The sequence below is a fragment of the Lissotriton vulgaris genome, chromosome 2_1 (genome assembly GCF_964263255.1).
Source record: "Lissotriton vulgaris chromosome 2_1, aLisVul1.2, whole genome shotgun sequence".
NCBI lineage: Eukaryota > Metazoa > Chordata > Amphibia > Caudata > Salamandridae > Lissotriton > Lissotriton vulgaris.
The window spans coordinates 320,969,386-320,984,665 of NC_141687.1; the positions used below are offsets into that span (position 1 = coordinate 320,969,386).

Genomic DNA, 15,280 nt, shown 5'->3' on the forward strand with positions numbered 1-15,280 from the left:
ACAACTTACCCATCTGCCGTCGCAGATGTCCTGGCCCCGGGAAATTCCCCAGGAGGGGCCGTAGCCCCTCCTATCCAGGAAGGGGCCTTGACCACCTTTCCTTTCCTTCCGGCGGCCTCTCCTTAGACAGGACCGCCTCCCCATTGAGGGGCCAATTGGCCACCTCCCCCGCGCGCTCCCATCCGTAATGGGTGACGCCCCCTCATAGGGATCTTCCAATTACTGCTCACCGATCATGACCTTACCGCCCGACCAAAATAAATACGACAGTTTTACCTAAGTTACTAAGATCTCTAAAGCAAAACAGCATTTATTATCAAGCGTAAATACTGATCAATCCTTGTTCAAAATTACTTTATTAGCAAAACATACTGAAAATAATCAATCTTTATTGCATCGTTAAGAACTATCACGACAATCATCACAACCTGTAAGAAAGCAGAGAAAACCAAAGATACTATATCAACTGTATTTACAACGAATCGCTGTCCTCAGGGGCTGGTGGGTGGGTCAAAATTGCTCTTCGTTCCGTCTCGAGCTCACGTGCAGCGGGGAGGTGCAGCTTCAGAGCACAGGAACAAGAGGATGCTTTGTTGGCTTCCGCTCCTTTTATCCGTCTTCAGGGTGGGCGTGAACCTGCCCCCGCCTGCCTCCAAGGGCGTGGCCGGCCGTGTTGGTGTCTAGGCCAGCCCACTCTAGGGCGGGAAAAAGGCGCGCCCCGGCTACGCCGCTTCGGGCATACCAGCCGAGACTCGCCTCCCGCCCAAGATGGCTTCCCGGGGGGATCGTGGTACTCGACCATACGTTCGGGGGGACCGATTGGTCGCCCCTTTCCATATGGCCGAGATACCCGCCACCCCCTCTCAACACAATCCCCAAGAATTGGGAAACCGGAAACAGTTCTTGAACTTTTGGAAGGCGGGAAGGGAGTCACCCTTCCCGGCCGTATTTATTAAAATATGAAACAAAAGAAAACATTAAAATAACAGTTTCATATAATGTACAATTTCATTTCCACATTACGCTGTTGGCTAACCTTAACAGATCTCTAATACAAAGGTTCTCCTAGCCGAACTAACATCCTACAAAACATTTGACTTGAAATTGTACATCCTAACGTTAAGGGCCAATGGCAAGGTCGTAACCGGTGTCAGATCCCTAAACCAGAAATACCCCCCTCACTTGTGAGAGGGGCGACCGCACAGAGGCGTACCTCAAGTGCATTTACCAATTTCCCTTTGTACTTGACGGGGGCCCAAATAAACTCAACGCCATTTAACGGTCGTTCGAGGACTTGTGTGAGGTGTCTAAAAGGTAGCGTAAACCCCCTCCCGCACCCCACACAACTTACCCATCTGCCGTCGCAGATGTCCTGCCCCGGGAAATTCCCCAGGAGGGGCCGTAGCCCCTCCTATCCAGGAAGGGGCCTTGACCACCTTTCCTTTCCTTCCGGCGGCCTCTCCTTAGACAGGACCGCCTCCCCATTGAGGGGCCAATTGGCCACCTCCCCCGCGCGCTCCCATCCGTAATGGGTGACGCCCCCTCATAGGGATCTTCCAATTACTGCTCACCGATCATGACCTTACCGCCACAGGCCGGATAGTTGACCGGCTATCCGGACCCCCCACAAAAAACTCCTACCTAAAGGTCATGCTGTAAACTCCTTAACCATGCTATGAAGTCTCCTATGAGTAATTCGTTCCCCACCCGGGACAAATGAACACCGTCCCCCAAATACATACTGTCCCCTTTAATACAACCATGCGAAACAGAATGCAGTGTACTTGAACGAAACAATCTACTCATTTTATTATTAATTTTCCTTACTGAATGATTCAGCGCAGAAACAGAAATAGCCCCCCGCCACACTTTCCGTGGGATCATATGGGACCATGCAATTGTGCACCCTGGAACTCTTCTCGCCAACCAACTTACCGTGGAAAGCATCGCCTCAAGAAGAAGTCGTCTACCAGTGGTCACCAAATCATTGCCCCCAAGATGTACTATGATTACAGACGGCGGTGACCTTGTCCGCCCTAACAAACCCTCGAAAAATGCTTGAAACTGGTCAATACAGAGCCCGCCCTTTCCGTAGAAGGACACACTGTACCCGTATTCCCCAGCCACGTGAATCATGTCACCTGCTTTGAATACGTCCGCGGCACGCCTCACGCATGAGTGGCCCACGACCCACACCTCCTTTTTCACAGCCGGTAATGTCTGACCGCTGGCCCCCCGGTGTCGGGTTGACTGGACAGTCCGCCCCGCCTCGTAGGCTTGCGCAACTGAAAACCAAACAAAAACAAGAAGCGTGAGTACATCGTTACAGCTTCACAACATGTGCAACCGTACATACCTCTTATAACAGTTCGAGGACCAACGCCCCACACGTTTTATTTGATCAACATTCAGACCCCTGGCTGTAGCTTCCGTAGCAGCCCCTATCCGAAAGGAATGGGTCCCAAAATCGCCAGGGTTCAAGCCCGCGGCAGAAATCGACATCGCAAGCACCCGCTGAAACTGAAACCTCATTAGTGGGGTGGCGTCAGCGTGTCTTAACAAGGCCCCCCCCCATGCTGCCACCCTCTGCGCTAAATATGCTTCTACGCACCCAACAGGGCACATGGCAGACCCGGGGATCCTCTGGATGATTACACAGTCCCCGATTGCATCCTGATCGGATTTGGACTTTACAAACGAGACCGTCATTGTCTCCTCTCTGACCTGAATGTGTTCCCGGCACAGTCCCCCCATCGTATCCTGCTTGTTCTTTGCCACTAATTCGCTTACCCGCATAGCCCCATGGAATGCTAATGCAAATGCGGCTCGGAACAACACTGCTTCGTACTGGGATGAACATGTTACCGGTAGCACGGATAATAACAGGGCCAACCTATCCAAACCTATCGGGTGCCTATCGTCTACTCTGCGACCCTCAAGGCGTTGCCACCCACGTAGCGCTTTCTGCACAACGAAAGACGCTGTCGGGTCCTGGATCCCATGAGCCCTTGCCATGAAGGAAATGGCGGCCCGATGCCTCTGGGCCGTAGTCACTGACTTACCTGCGTGACGTAAAGAGAGCAGGAATCTTACTACAGACTCTTCCAGACCCCAAAGCACCCTCCCGGCAGTACCCAAAAAGGCCCAATAGGAACGGAACGCCCCTTCATTTGCCTTCTTCGTCCTGGGTTCTAAACTCTCTCCCACGAGGTCTTGTAGTTCGGGGCACCGAGAGACCAGAGCGCTTCGGGAAAGGGTGCCGCCACCGGGTCCGCTGTGGGCAGAAAACCCCAGAAGGCCTGCATACGGAAACGAGAGAGCACATCAGCCGCTTGGTTCATCACCCCCGGCACGTGCCGCGCCCTAAACAGTACATTTAGTTGCATGCACAACAACACAATTTCCTTGAGTAGTCTCAGAATCAATTTGCAACGTGCTGCCTGACTATTGATACACTCAACCACGGTCATGTTATCAGACCAGAAAACTACAGAGTGACCCCTAAACCCTTCTGGCCATGTTTTCAAGGCCACCAGAATAGGGAACAGTTCGAGAAAAGCAATGTTACTCGTCAACCCGCACTCATGCCACCATGACGGCCATTTTTGAGCCGACCATTGTGTACCCAATATGGCGCCAAAACCCACACTCCCCGCCGAGTCTGTCCATAGCCCCAACTCCTCGGAGGACACTGCTGGTTTATTCCAAACAATTCGACCATTAAAATCCGCCAGGAATGCAATCCAAATGCGCATGTCCTGGCGAACCTCCGCCGAGAGTCTCGTACGATGATGTCCTTCCTTCAAGCCGACCATGGACTGTGCAATCGAGCGGGAAAAGGGGCGTGCCATCGGCATTACTCTTAGGGCAAAATTCAACTGACCTACCACCTGTTGCAATTGATGTAAGTTCACTTTCGTTGCACGAATACATGTCTCAAGGGATAACCTGAATTTTAACACCTTTTCTTTAGGTAAACGAAAACAACCTTCCACTGAGTCGAGCTCGATCCCCAGAAACTCGATTAAGGTCGAGGGACCAACCGTCTTACCTGGCGCCAATGGCACACCAAATTGATTCATTAGGACACAAAATTCATGTAAAGCCTGTCCACACTCAGAATCCCCGGCTGCCCCCAGAAACAGAAAGTCATTGAGATAGTGCATAACATGTTGAAAACCTGTCTTCCTCGTGAATACCCACTGCAGAAAACAACTGAATTTCTCGAAATAGGCACATGAAATCGAGCATCCCATTGGCATACATTTATCCATGTAATAACGACCCTGAAACTGAAAACCAAGGAGACGCTGATCGTCTGGGTGTACCGGGAGCAACCGGAACGCTGACTCGATGTCTGATTTGGCCATCAGCGTCCCGGGCCCCAGGCGATTCAACATGGCAACGGCCTCATCGAAAGATGCGTACCGCACCGAACATACTTCCGGGTCTATCGCGTCATTCACGGAAAGACCATGTGGGGCTGACAAATTGTGTATCAGCCGAAACTCACCCGGGTCCTTCTTGGGAACCACCCCTAGAGGAGAACACACAAAATTAGCAACTGGTGGCAAATCGAATGGACCGGCGACACGACCTCGAGTCACCTCTTTCCTAATCTTTACCTGCACCACCGCCGTGTGCTGTAAGACCGACATTTGATTCTTACAGTCCGGTACCCCCTGAAAATCCCCCACTGGGATGCGGAAACCATATGAAAACCCGTTCCGCAACACCCCAGCGGAAGCATAATCTGGGTATTCGCTGAGCCAAGGAATCATTGCCATGGTATCAATCGGGGTCGGTAAAGGCGCCCCTCGGACTATATTAGACCTGTTTGGCGCCTCCCTTACCACCGTTATCACCCGTTTTGGCTCTGCACATGGACTCAGGATGGGATGGCTGCCCGCATCCCCCACACTCGTGTCTGAATTTGCATGACCCCTGGGGCCTGGTACATTTGCCCCTGTTAAAATTCCAACAGATCCCCCTTTTACCTGTGTTGCCACTCGGCTTAGTGTGGAACTCGTTACCTGTACCCGTCCGAAAGGGCGTCCCAGAGTTTTGGCGGGAGGATTCCCCCCCGTTACTCCCTACTAATGGCACCTTCAACATCCCCGTACTCTCCATTTTTTGCCAAGACACAGAGTCGTAACAATCCCAGGACAACAACGGGTCATGTTCTTTAGCTTTTCTAAAGAGATTATCATAGCAGAACCACTGATTGCCCCCATATGCCACAGAATACTCCATAATCCGTGACTGATAAATGGGTAACTCGGTCAACAACTCAGGTCTGCGCTCCCCCATGATGGAAGTAAAAATTCCCCACGCTCTGCCCCAAGTACCAATGGTCTCATCGACCTTAAAGGCGGCCATTTTAGCGCGCCAAACACTCGGATGCATGAGCTCCTTTTGACTCTTTACATGCTCGATCTCGTAATGGTCGGTAAGCAATGAAAACATGTTTACATATTTGTCCGCCCAAATCAACTCCTTGACTTCTAGTGGGACGTGCTGGGCAATCTTCTCCTTTCGAGAAGGTGCAGAGTCCCCCCCCGCAATCGGCAATGGCCGCTTACCTGAAGTAGACCCCACGCTTGTCGCCGAACTTGGGCCTGCTGTACTTCCGACCGCTGGGACCTGCGGGGGAACAGAAGATGGCGTCTTCGCAGCCTCCCTAGATTCCCGCAGTTGCCTCATCACTGCCCGGGCGTCGTCAGCCATGGCGCCCTCGCTATCGTTTCCCAACCACGCTGCCAATTGCGCCGCTAACTCGGGGGGCATATCCTCCCTGTTCGCAGGGGTGACCACCACAGGGATTGGGTTCCCCTCCTTTGGCGCCGGGGTTGGCTCCTCTCGTGGCGCTTCGGGAACCGGGGTCTCCCCCCCAAGTGCTCCCCTCCTGGGCCTCTTGCTCTTTCCACCGGGAATTGTTCCCTGTAAAGGCCGTTTCGGTCCTCCCTCCCCGTCCTTAGCCTCAACCTTTCTCTTCAGATCGGCTATCTCCTTCATGAGCATGCGGAGCATCTCCTCGGTACCGACCCGCTTTCCGACCTTCTTGGGCATTTTTAGACGGGATATCTGTAAGACAAAAAAGAAGGATTACAACGCTCAAAATTGCTCTTCGTTCCGTCTCGAGCTCACGTGCAGCGGTGAGGTGCAGCTTCAGAGCACAGGAACAAGAGGATGCTTTGTTGGCTTCCGCTCCTTTTATCCGTCTTCAGGGTGGGCGTGAACCTGCCCCCGCCTGCCTCCAAGGGCATGGCCGGCCGTGTTGGTGTCTAGGCCAGCCCACTCTAGGGCGGGAAAAAGGCGCGCCCCGGCTACGCCGCTTCGGGCATACCAGCCGAGACTCGCCTCCCGCCCAAGATGGCTTCCCGGGGGGATCGTGGTACTCGACCATACGTTCGGGGGGACCGATTGGTCGCCCCTTTCCATGATTCTAGTTAGACTGAACTTTTTCAGAAGGTTTGATCTCCTGTCTCCATCCTTCACATTTATAGTATGGTCCTGAGGTCCTGAATTTGGTCACTAACTTGTGAGCTGGCTACCAATTAATTGGTCCTCGTTGGGTGGCCAACATTTTGACAATTTGCTTCTCAACCTTCACCATGACCAACAAGGTCCATCGGAGGACTAATGCCTACGTGGGTGAATTCAGGATCTGATTAGAAGTGACTAAGTTTAAGTTTGGAAAGATTGATTTATTTGGGCCCTGACCAAACTTTCATTGCAAAATCCATTTCCCATTTCCAGCAATCTTTTCAAGGACACAGAACTGTATGGGGCTCTTGGATACCCCAGATAGATAACCCTAGCAGTTCTAACCAGTTTCTCATACTGCAGGAACGGTCCGGGCTCAACCACATATGCCTTCTTGGCTTCTTTAAAGATTATAAATTCCTAGCCCGTGTGAAAATCTCCAAGGGTGTGACATCCCCATCCCTCCAAATCTTCTACTGTAATGTAAAATGTAAATGTAAATAAATTTATTAAGCGCGGTTGCTGCCCACGGGCGTCCAAGCGCTGAGTTAAGCAGAGATGAGACGGAGCAGAAGAGTTAGCACTCGGAGGAATTGGCAAACAGTAGCGTTTTCAGCTTTTTTCGGAACGAGAGCAGATCTGGGTTGGACCGAAGTGGAAGGGGGAGACCATTCCAAAGCTTAGCAGTGTTCAAGGAGAATAGCCTACCCCCGGTCCTGGCTCTCTTTACTCTAGGAACAACTGCCAGGAAAGCCTCAGTGGACCGGAGGTTCCTGTTTGGGTGGTAGGGGATGACAAGATTGTCAAAGATTGCTGGGCCTGTCTTCCAAAAGGCCCGATGCGCAATGCATAGCACCTTAAATGCCACTCTCTGCCTCACTGGCAGCCAGTGCAGACTTTTTAGTCCAGGTCTGGCTGACTGGGTTCGCGGAATCTGTAGCAGGGTACGTGCTGCGCAGTTTTGTACCACCTGCAGCTTCCGGAGGGTCATCTCGGGGGCCCCTACGTATAGAGCATTGTTTGAGTCCAGGCGGGACTGGATGAGGCCTTGTACTGCCACCTTTTTAGCTTCCAGAGGTAAAAGCGGGAGGACCTTCCTCAAGATTCTAAGCAGGCCGAAGCATGTGGCGGACAACTTGGTAGCCTGGGTGGAGAAAGAGAGCTTTTTGTCGAGCCACACTCCTAGGCTCTTTACATTTTCCTTAGGGGTGGGAGGAGCGCCCAGACTGCGGGTCCACAATGAAGTAAAAGGTACTGGCGAAGCTGGACCTAGAAGCATGAGCTCTGTTTTTTCTCCGTTCAATTTGAGGGAGGAGTTGGTCATCCACTCCTTGACGTCCTCTAAGCATTTCAGCAGACCTCCCGGGGGTTGCCTGTTGTTCTCATGGGCCAATGAAACCACTAGCTGAGTGTCGTCGGCGTACGACACATCTCTAGCAATGTTGGGGAATGGTTACTACCTTAACAATATCTTCCTTTATGGCTGCCAGCAGTGTTAATAGTTATGTAGTTTGGGTGAAGTAAATTGACTATAGGAACTCAATTTCATTCTGTAATATTGACTTGAGTAACACCTTCTAGCTGAATTCAAAATTACACAAGTAACACAAATAGTGTAAATGGATTTGTTTCTTGTGTTGCACAGATGAAATCTTTGTGTAATGTTGCCCTGAAAAAACAAAACTGATAACTTTTTTGGAGGAAATGATAGATTTTCACAAATGGATAAAGCGTGTAAAATATACATCGTCCACAATGGTTGCATGAATATTAAAACAAGTAAATTGCAGAATTACTATCCTCTCTGATTTTGACTTTACCTAAGTAGCTGTATTTGGCAGAGTGTGCTTCTTCCCCAGTCTCATTAAGAAAGGCCACCTCATACTTATCGTCTGCTTTCTCAGTGCTGTACCGCAGAAGACCACCAGACCAGTCAAAGGCACCAACTGCTCCAAACAACAGGGATTGCTGAGGAATATAATGTTTAATGTTAGACGAATGCTCTCAATCAGTTGTCTCACCAGCAGTTCCGGCCTACAGTAGAATACTTTGAGATGCTCAGTAAAATGAAGATCTTCATTGGCACATTTTAGTCCCTTTAGAGTGGTTATTCTGCCTGCTACTCTTAGGCGTGCCTTTGGCACCTCGCCACTTAGGGCCTGATTTAGAATTTGGTAGACATTGTATTCTGCCACAAATGTGGTATAGTACAGTGTCTACCAAAATTATGGTCCACTCGCTCTGTTAAGAGTCAGGTGGATCATAATGCTTCCTCCAGTGGAAGTCTTCCACTGCATTTTAAAAGAAAAAAAGGTTATTGAAAGACCGCTGAAGCATGGCGGTGGTATCTCTGAAGGCATGGAGATCTCTGCCAGGCAGGTGGGGGTCTCAAAATATGCCCAGCAATAGTCTGCCTGGACGGCAGAGGTAATTATCCCCACATCCCTGGAGGATGATGGGCTGCCCACCAAAGCCTAAATCAGGCTCTTAGTCAGGTACAAAGAAGAGTTCAATGGTGACACACAGAATGATAAGTGTTAGAGAACAAACATAATCACGGAGAGAGGTAGGGGCAGATTTATGAAGGGCTTGCGCCACGTTTACGCCGCCGTTGCGTGACGCAACGGCGCGGAAATGTGGCGCATCCCTGCGCCCTATTTACAACGTGACGCATCTAGGAGATGCGTCACGTTGTACAGCACTGCACCATGAGGAGGCGTTCCTGTGCAGGGGGGGGCGTTCCTGCGCAGGGACGCCTCCTGAAAGTGGCTGAGTGAAATCTATGAGATTTCACTCAGTCACTTTCAGGGCAATGCTGCGTCAAAACCCTGCGCCTGCTTGAAGCAGCCGTAAGGCTTGAGGCAGCATTGAAAGAATAGGCCCCCCCAGAGCATTGCTGGAGCTGCGTCGCGCTTGCGACGCAACTCCAGCAATGCGTCACTTTTACGGCACAGATGCGTGACGCATCTGTGCCGTTTTTGCCCCATGGTGCGCCGCATCATAAATGCGGCGCACCATGGGTGGCGTAGCTGTGGCGCACTGTGGCGCATGTTAACTGGCGCATCCCTCGGGATGCGCCAGTTAACATAAATCTGCCCCGTAGTGTTTAACTGGTGCTAATGTTTGGTGGTGATAGGTACCGGAGCTCTTTTTTGGGATTGGTGCTTAGTCTTCATCAGTCATTGACCAAGATCAAGAGACAGGCATTAAAAGGAGAAAGAAGAAGGAAGTGGAGATAGGAAAAAAGAGACATATGGTGATATCAGGGATAAAAATAAATCAAGAGAGAGTGAAACAATGGGAACTGTAGGAGGGTGGCATGAAGGAGCATGCATTGGAATCACGATTGGACAGCCTTTGCATTCTGCAAACTCAGCATTCAGCAGTGCAGTGGTGTGCTCCTAAAAGAAATTTTAGACCCATCATTTTTTTTCTAACCAAATAAGCACTGGAGTGAGAGGGGGCAATGTTAAAGAAGAATGTTTATGAAGCATATTTCTGTGGGGTGTATTTAGAAGATTCTCCATTCTACAACAATTCTACAATTGCAGTGTCTAGGCCAAGCTGGTGTGAGATGTGGAAAGGGTACAACTAGACATCCATGTATACTGACTCTCGACCCTGATATCCTGCGTGCGGCACACAGGAAGTAACCGATCACAATAAAAAAAAATGTAAATCACAATGAAAGATTCCATTGGACTGACCCCCAAAACAGCCTTCTCACAGCTTGCTTACATTTAGACCCACATACTTTATCTGTTTTTTCAAACCCAATGGGGTCTCCTCTGTTACAGAGGAGGAGCGTCGCCCCACTGAGTTCAAAGGAAAAATAAAATCATAATAACGCAACGTTAATAACATTATGTTATCATCATTTTATTTTTTGTGCGGATACAGAGCCAGCATAGGGCATGGCTTGGCTGCCCTCACGGGGAGGAGGAGTGGTTTCTGCACCATAAGTGCGTATGAAGGTTTGGCCGGCAGATTCAAGCCTGGCAAACCAGCATGTACACTTATCATGTTCCCCACCTGACTGTAATGCAAAGCTAGGTGGAGAACATGCACATGCTCCCACTCCCTGTCCGACAGCTGAATCAGTGCACTCAGACCAATCATGACGCTGCTGTTATGCTGGTGACAGCAGTATTGTGATTGACTAGACGAATATGGGAGCCTATGTGTTTCCTGCAGACTAAAGAAGTGAGCTTTTCTTTTGTTTCTTTTGAATTTTTTTTAATTTCCCCAGCCCCTTGCCTCACCACTACATTTCCCTAGCGGCCGCTCCTGCTCACACCTGTTATTCCCTTTTTACTAGTGTGGTTACTATGCACTGAACCCAACACTGCCAACTTCAGTAGTTTTAAATTGCATTATGCTTTGTTTCGAAAGTTAGAATTTAATCCATGTGTTCTTTAATTTCGTATATGATTGTCTGCATGACATTGCTGCTTTTTTTTAAACAGTTATTCTGTATAAACGTTTGGTTGTGAATAATTAAACATTTTCCCCTATCTCCTTTGTTAAGCTAATACAGTGAGGCCATTGGTGAGGCTATTGATGTTTGCAGTTGTCGAAGTTCATAAAAAAAATATGAGAATTGTGATATACTGCGCAGTGGGGGTTGGATGAATTAGCAAAGGGGAGTGGTCAAAGGTGTGGCTAAAAAAAAAAGTATTCTGTACCTTTTTTCAGGTTTTCACCGTCAGGTAACTACATATAAAATATTGCACAGCTTGGTGGGAAATGCACTATCGTGGATTATGTACCCTGTTTTAGTTACTGCACTGCACCAGAGTGCCACAAAATCCTGGGTGGATGCAGTGGAGAATAGTGACTTGTGTTTTCAGTGCTACAAGGTCCCACAGTCTGTGACAGAAAGCACTGTGGACATGTCATCATTTTAAACTTGCATTATATACAGTGTAAGATAGGCTGCTACAAAATGTTCATATGCTGCTACAAAATGTTCAAAAAGGTTTAAGATAGAAAAAAGCTACCAAAATATAAGTTAAGTTTATTTAGACAAATGCATGGTTACTTAAAACCATTGCAATAAATATACAAAATAATACATATTTACATTGTAAGTTAAAATCATTGATAACATCTTTCAATTACACTTTTTTCAAAAATGACAGATAAAAGGAAATCAAATAGTCACAACTTTAAAGTTAGGGATGCTATTGCACAAAAACATATCAATTTGTATATCTGCCAAAAAACAACCAATCCGCCCCTAACCATTTGATAGTAACTTATAAATATTCATGATAAAACCTAAAATTCATGGTACGACACAGTTAAATTCAAATGGTAAAATCTTTAGTGTCAATATAAAATATTTCTAATAGTAGGAGGCATGTGGAGGTCGCGAGTTTTGAGCCTAAAAGAGCACTCAAAGGAAGTATTTCAGTTCATTAATCATCCTTAGGAGGATTAGATAAAATTCAATGCGTGAGCCCCTAATAGTCACCTGGGTCAAAGAAGGCTGAGATAACCTGTCTTGTTCTTATTCCTCTTTGGGTAAAACCCTTGATTAACAGTTGTTTCCGTTCTGCCGTTACAGTATTACAGGAGCAAATCAAATGCACCATGTCCTCCTTGCAACTCCCACAGAGGCAACAAGTGACAGGTAGATTACCGTGAAGCCAAGGTACCATGTGTTCTTTGGCTGGTAGAAACCCCAGCCGACATCTTAAAAACTACTGCTTAATAAAAAAAGTTCAATTTTAAAATTTGTATAGCGCACTACTCACCCAGAGGGTCTCAAGGCGCTTGAGGGAGGGAAGGGGGGTACATTACTTATCGAATATCCAGGTTTTTAGTTGTTTTCTGAAGGAGAGGTGGTTCTGTGTAAGGCGGAGGTGGGTGGAGAGAGAATTCCAGGTCTTGGCCGCTAGGTAGGAGAAGGATCTTCCTCCCATGGTTGATCTTTGGATGCGTGGAATTGCGGCGAGGGCTTGGTTGGATGAACGTAGTTGGCGGGTGGGGGTGTAAAAGGACAGGCGCGTGTTGAGGTATTCGGGTCCTAGGTCATAGAGGGCTTTGTGTGCGTGGGTGAGGAGACGGAACGTTATTCTCTTGTTGACGGGGAGCCAGTGGAGGTCTTTCAGGTGACCGGAGATGTGAGCTTGGCGGGGGATGTCTAGGATGAGTCTGGCTGAGGCGTTTTGGATGCGTTGGAGTTTTTTCTGTAGTTTGGCTGTGGTTCCGGCGTAAAGGGTGTTTCCGTAGTCTAGTCGGCATGTGACCAGTGCATGGGTGACCGTCTTTCTTGTTTCGGTGGGGATTCAACTGAAGATTCTTTTGAGCATACGTAGGATGTTAAAGCATGATGATGTGACGACGTTGACTTGTCTGGTCATCGAGAGGGAGGAGTCCAGGATGAAGCCCAGGTTACGTGCGTGGTCCGTTGGTTTAGGTGGGTTTCCCAGGGCCGGTGGACACCATGAGTCGTCCCAGGCGGAGGGGGATGATCCTAAGATGAGGACTTCCGTTTTGTCCGAGTTCAATTTTAAACGGCTGTTCTTCATCCATTCGGCCACTTCTTTCATCCCATCGTGTAGGTTGGTTTTGGCGTTGTTTGGGTCTTTGGTGAGGGAGAGGATCAGTTGGGTGTCTTCTGCATAGGAGATGATGTTGAGGTTGTGTTGGCGCGCGATGGATGCGAGGGGACTCATGTATACGTTGAAGAGGGTGGGACTGAGTGATGATCCTTGTGGAACGCCGCAGATGACTTCAGTGGCTTCCGATTTGAACGGGGGGAGGCGGACTCTCTGGGTTCTTCCGGCCAGGAACGAGATGATCCAGTCCAATGCTTTTCCTTGTATTCCGACGTCACTGAGGCGTTGTATAAGGGTGCTATGACAGACTGTGTCAAAGGCTGCGGAGAGGTCAAGTAGGATGAGGGCAGCTGTTTCTCCGTTGTCCAGTAGAGTTGGAATGTCGTCTGTTGCTGTGATGAGGGCGGTTTCGATGCTGTGTTTGGCTCGGAAGCCGGACTGTGACGGGTCGAGTGATTTGTTGGATTCGAGGAAAGCAGCGAGCTGACTATTGACTGTTTTCTCAATGACTTTGGCAGGGAATGGGAGGAGCGAAATGTGGCGGTAGTTCTTAAGTTCGGTGGGGTCCGCTGTGGGTTTCTTCAGGAGGTCGCTGAGTTCGACATGTTTCCAGCTTTCCAGGAAGGTAGCGGAGTTGAGAAGCAATTGATGACGTCTCGGAGATGGGGTGCAATCATGGAGTCTGCTTTGTTGAAAATGTGGTGGGGACATGGGTCGGTTGGCAATCCTGAGTGGATGGAGTTCATCAGGTGGATGGTGTCTTCAGTGGTGATAGGGTTCCAGGCGCATATAGGAAGCATGATATCGATTTAGCCCCTAATTTCGGGGCATGAGGGTTACATGATTGTAACGCTTCCGTCAGGTCAGCCATGAAAAGGTTAAATAGAGTTGGTGCTGGGCACGGCTCGAGAAGTTTGAATTTATCGAGAAAGATGTGTGCCTGCTCCTATTTTGATTTGGACCCATTTGTCACTATGTAGCTCATTCGTTTAATCTCTATTTCGGCAATTTTGCCATAAAAGATACAGCATAAAATCAATACAGATGAAAAATCAGACATCACTGCTACATCAATAGCGGGGTAGCACACAGGTACAGGCTAGTGGTTCTCAAAGACAAGGCCCCAATACACAACACTCTATACAGTTAAAAACAGTCGAATGACTCAGGACTAATTAATTATTTAAAAACAATCTATAATATTATGGAATATATATAAAAAAATAGAAGCGATTTAACACTAACAGCTAAAAATCTTGCATAGAATCACATAATACATAAAAATTTGTTACACTAACTGATCCATGGTCTGAATCAAGATTGGAGTGCCCTAGGAATTAAAAACATTCTCTTGTGCCATGCTGCTTCGAGAAATTTAGCCACTGCAAAGACGGTTGCACTTGAGAGGTCAGTCTTAAGTATTCTAAAGGCCTCGGAGCAGTTAGCAAACCCTGGATTTTTACAAAGTGAAATTATCCAAAACCTTTTAGCAGCAATGTAGGCAGTGCAAAAGAAAACTAAATGCAATTCATCTTCTATCCTACAATTGCAGCCGGGACAATTTTCCAGGGAGTGCAGTTTCCATTTGCTGGTAAAGGCTCTTAACGGAAGAGTGCCATAGCGCCATTGCAGGTATAGTTTCCTGGCAAAATTCGGGAAAATGTCGTCTAGAACAGTCTCAAACTTCAATCTTTGACCCCGAGGAAAATGTTAGTTATGGAATCTTGGCGTGCACCCTGTGTGTGGGATGCAAGATTGCATGCGTGGAAAGTTGCCACCAGATGTTTGCGAGATAGTCCCTGGCACGCCGATTCAGGATCGCTCCACAGGGTCGGAAGACCCAGCCAGGCAAACTCAGTTTTTAGATATTTAAACCACGGGATGTTCTCTATAGTAGGAAGAGCAAGAATTTCCTGCAGTTCCTGCCTATAGTTGGCTTTCTCAGGAGTGGACCATAATCTTCGCCAGAAAGTTAAGGGCTTTACACCCAGTACTTCATCCAGAGGTTTCAAACCCAGATCCAACCAAAGGGGCAAAAGGGGGGTGCTAGCCGGTAACTTTAGGAGTTGTCTGAGAAACTTATTTTCAGCAGTGACTAGATCTTTTTTGCACACATGGCCCCAGAGTTCACTACCATAAAGAATCGCACCTCTGGCCTGGAGTCTATAAATCTCCAGTGGGGGGGCCTATTGGTCTAATAGATGATTTATTAGAATTAACTAGCCTGA

The 15,280-nt window shown here is 48.4% G+C and overlaps 1 protein-coding gene across 1 annotated transcript in view; it reads right to left on the bottom strand.

Moving 5' to 3' along the window:
- The window catches only part of ITGAE (integrin subunit alpha E), a 771,961-nt gene that overhangs the window by 375,505 nt on the left and 381,176 nt on the right, over positions 1 to 15,280 (bottom strand). Inside the window, exon 13 of the mRNA XM_086955032.1 lies at positions 8,307 to 8,454. Coding sequence (XP_086811158.1) covers positions 8,307 to 8,454 — 148 coding nt within the window. The remainder of the gene's footprint in view (positions 1 to 8,306; positions 8,455 to 15,280) is intronic.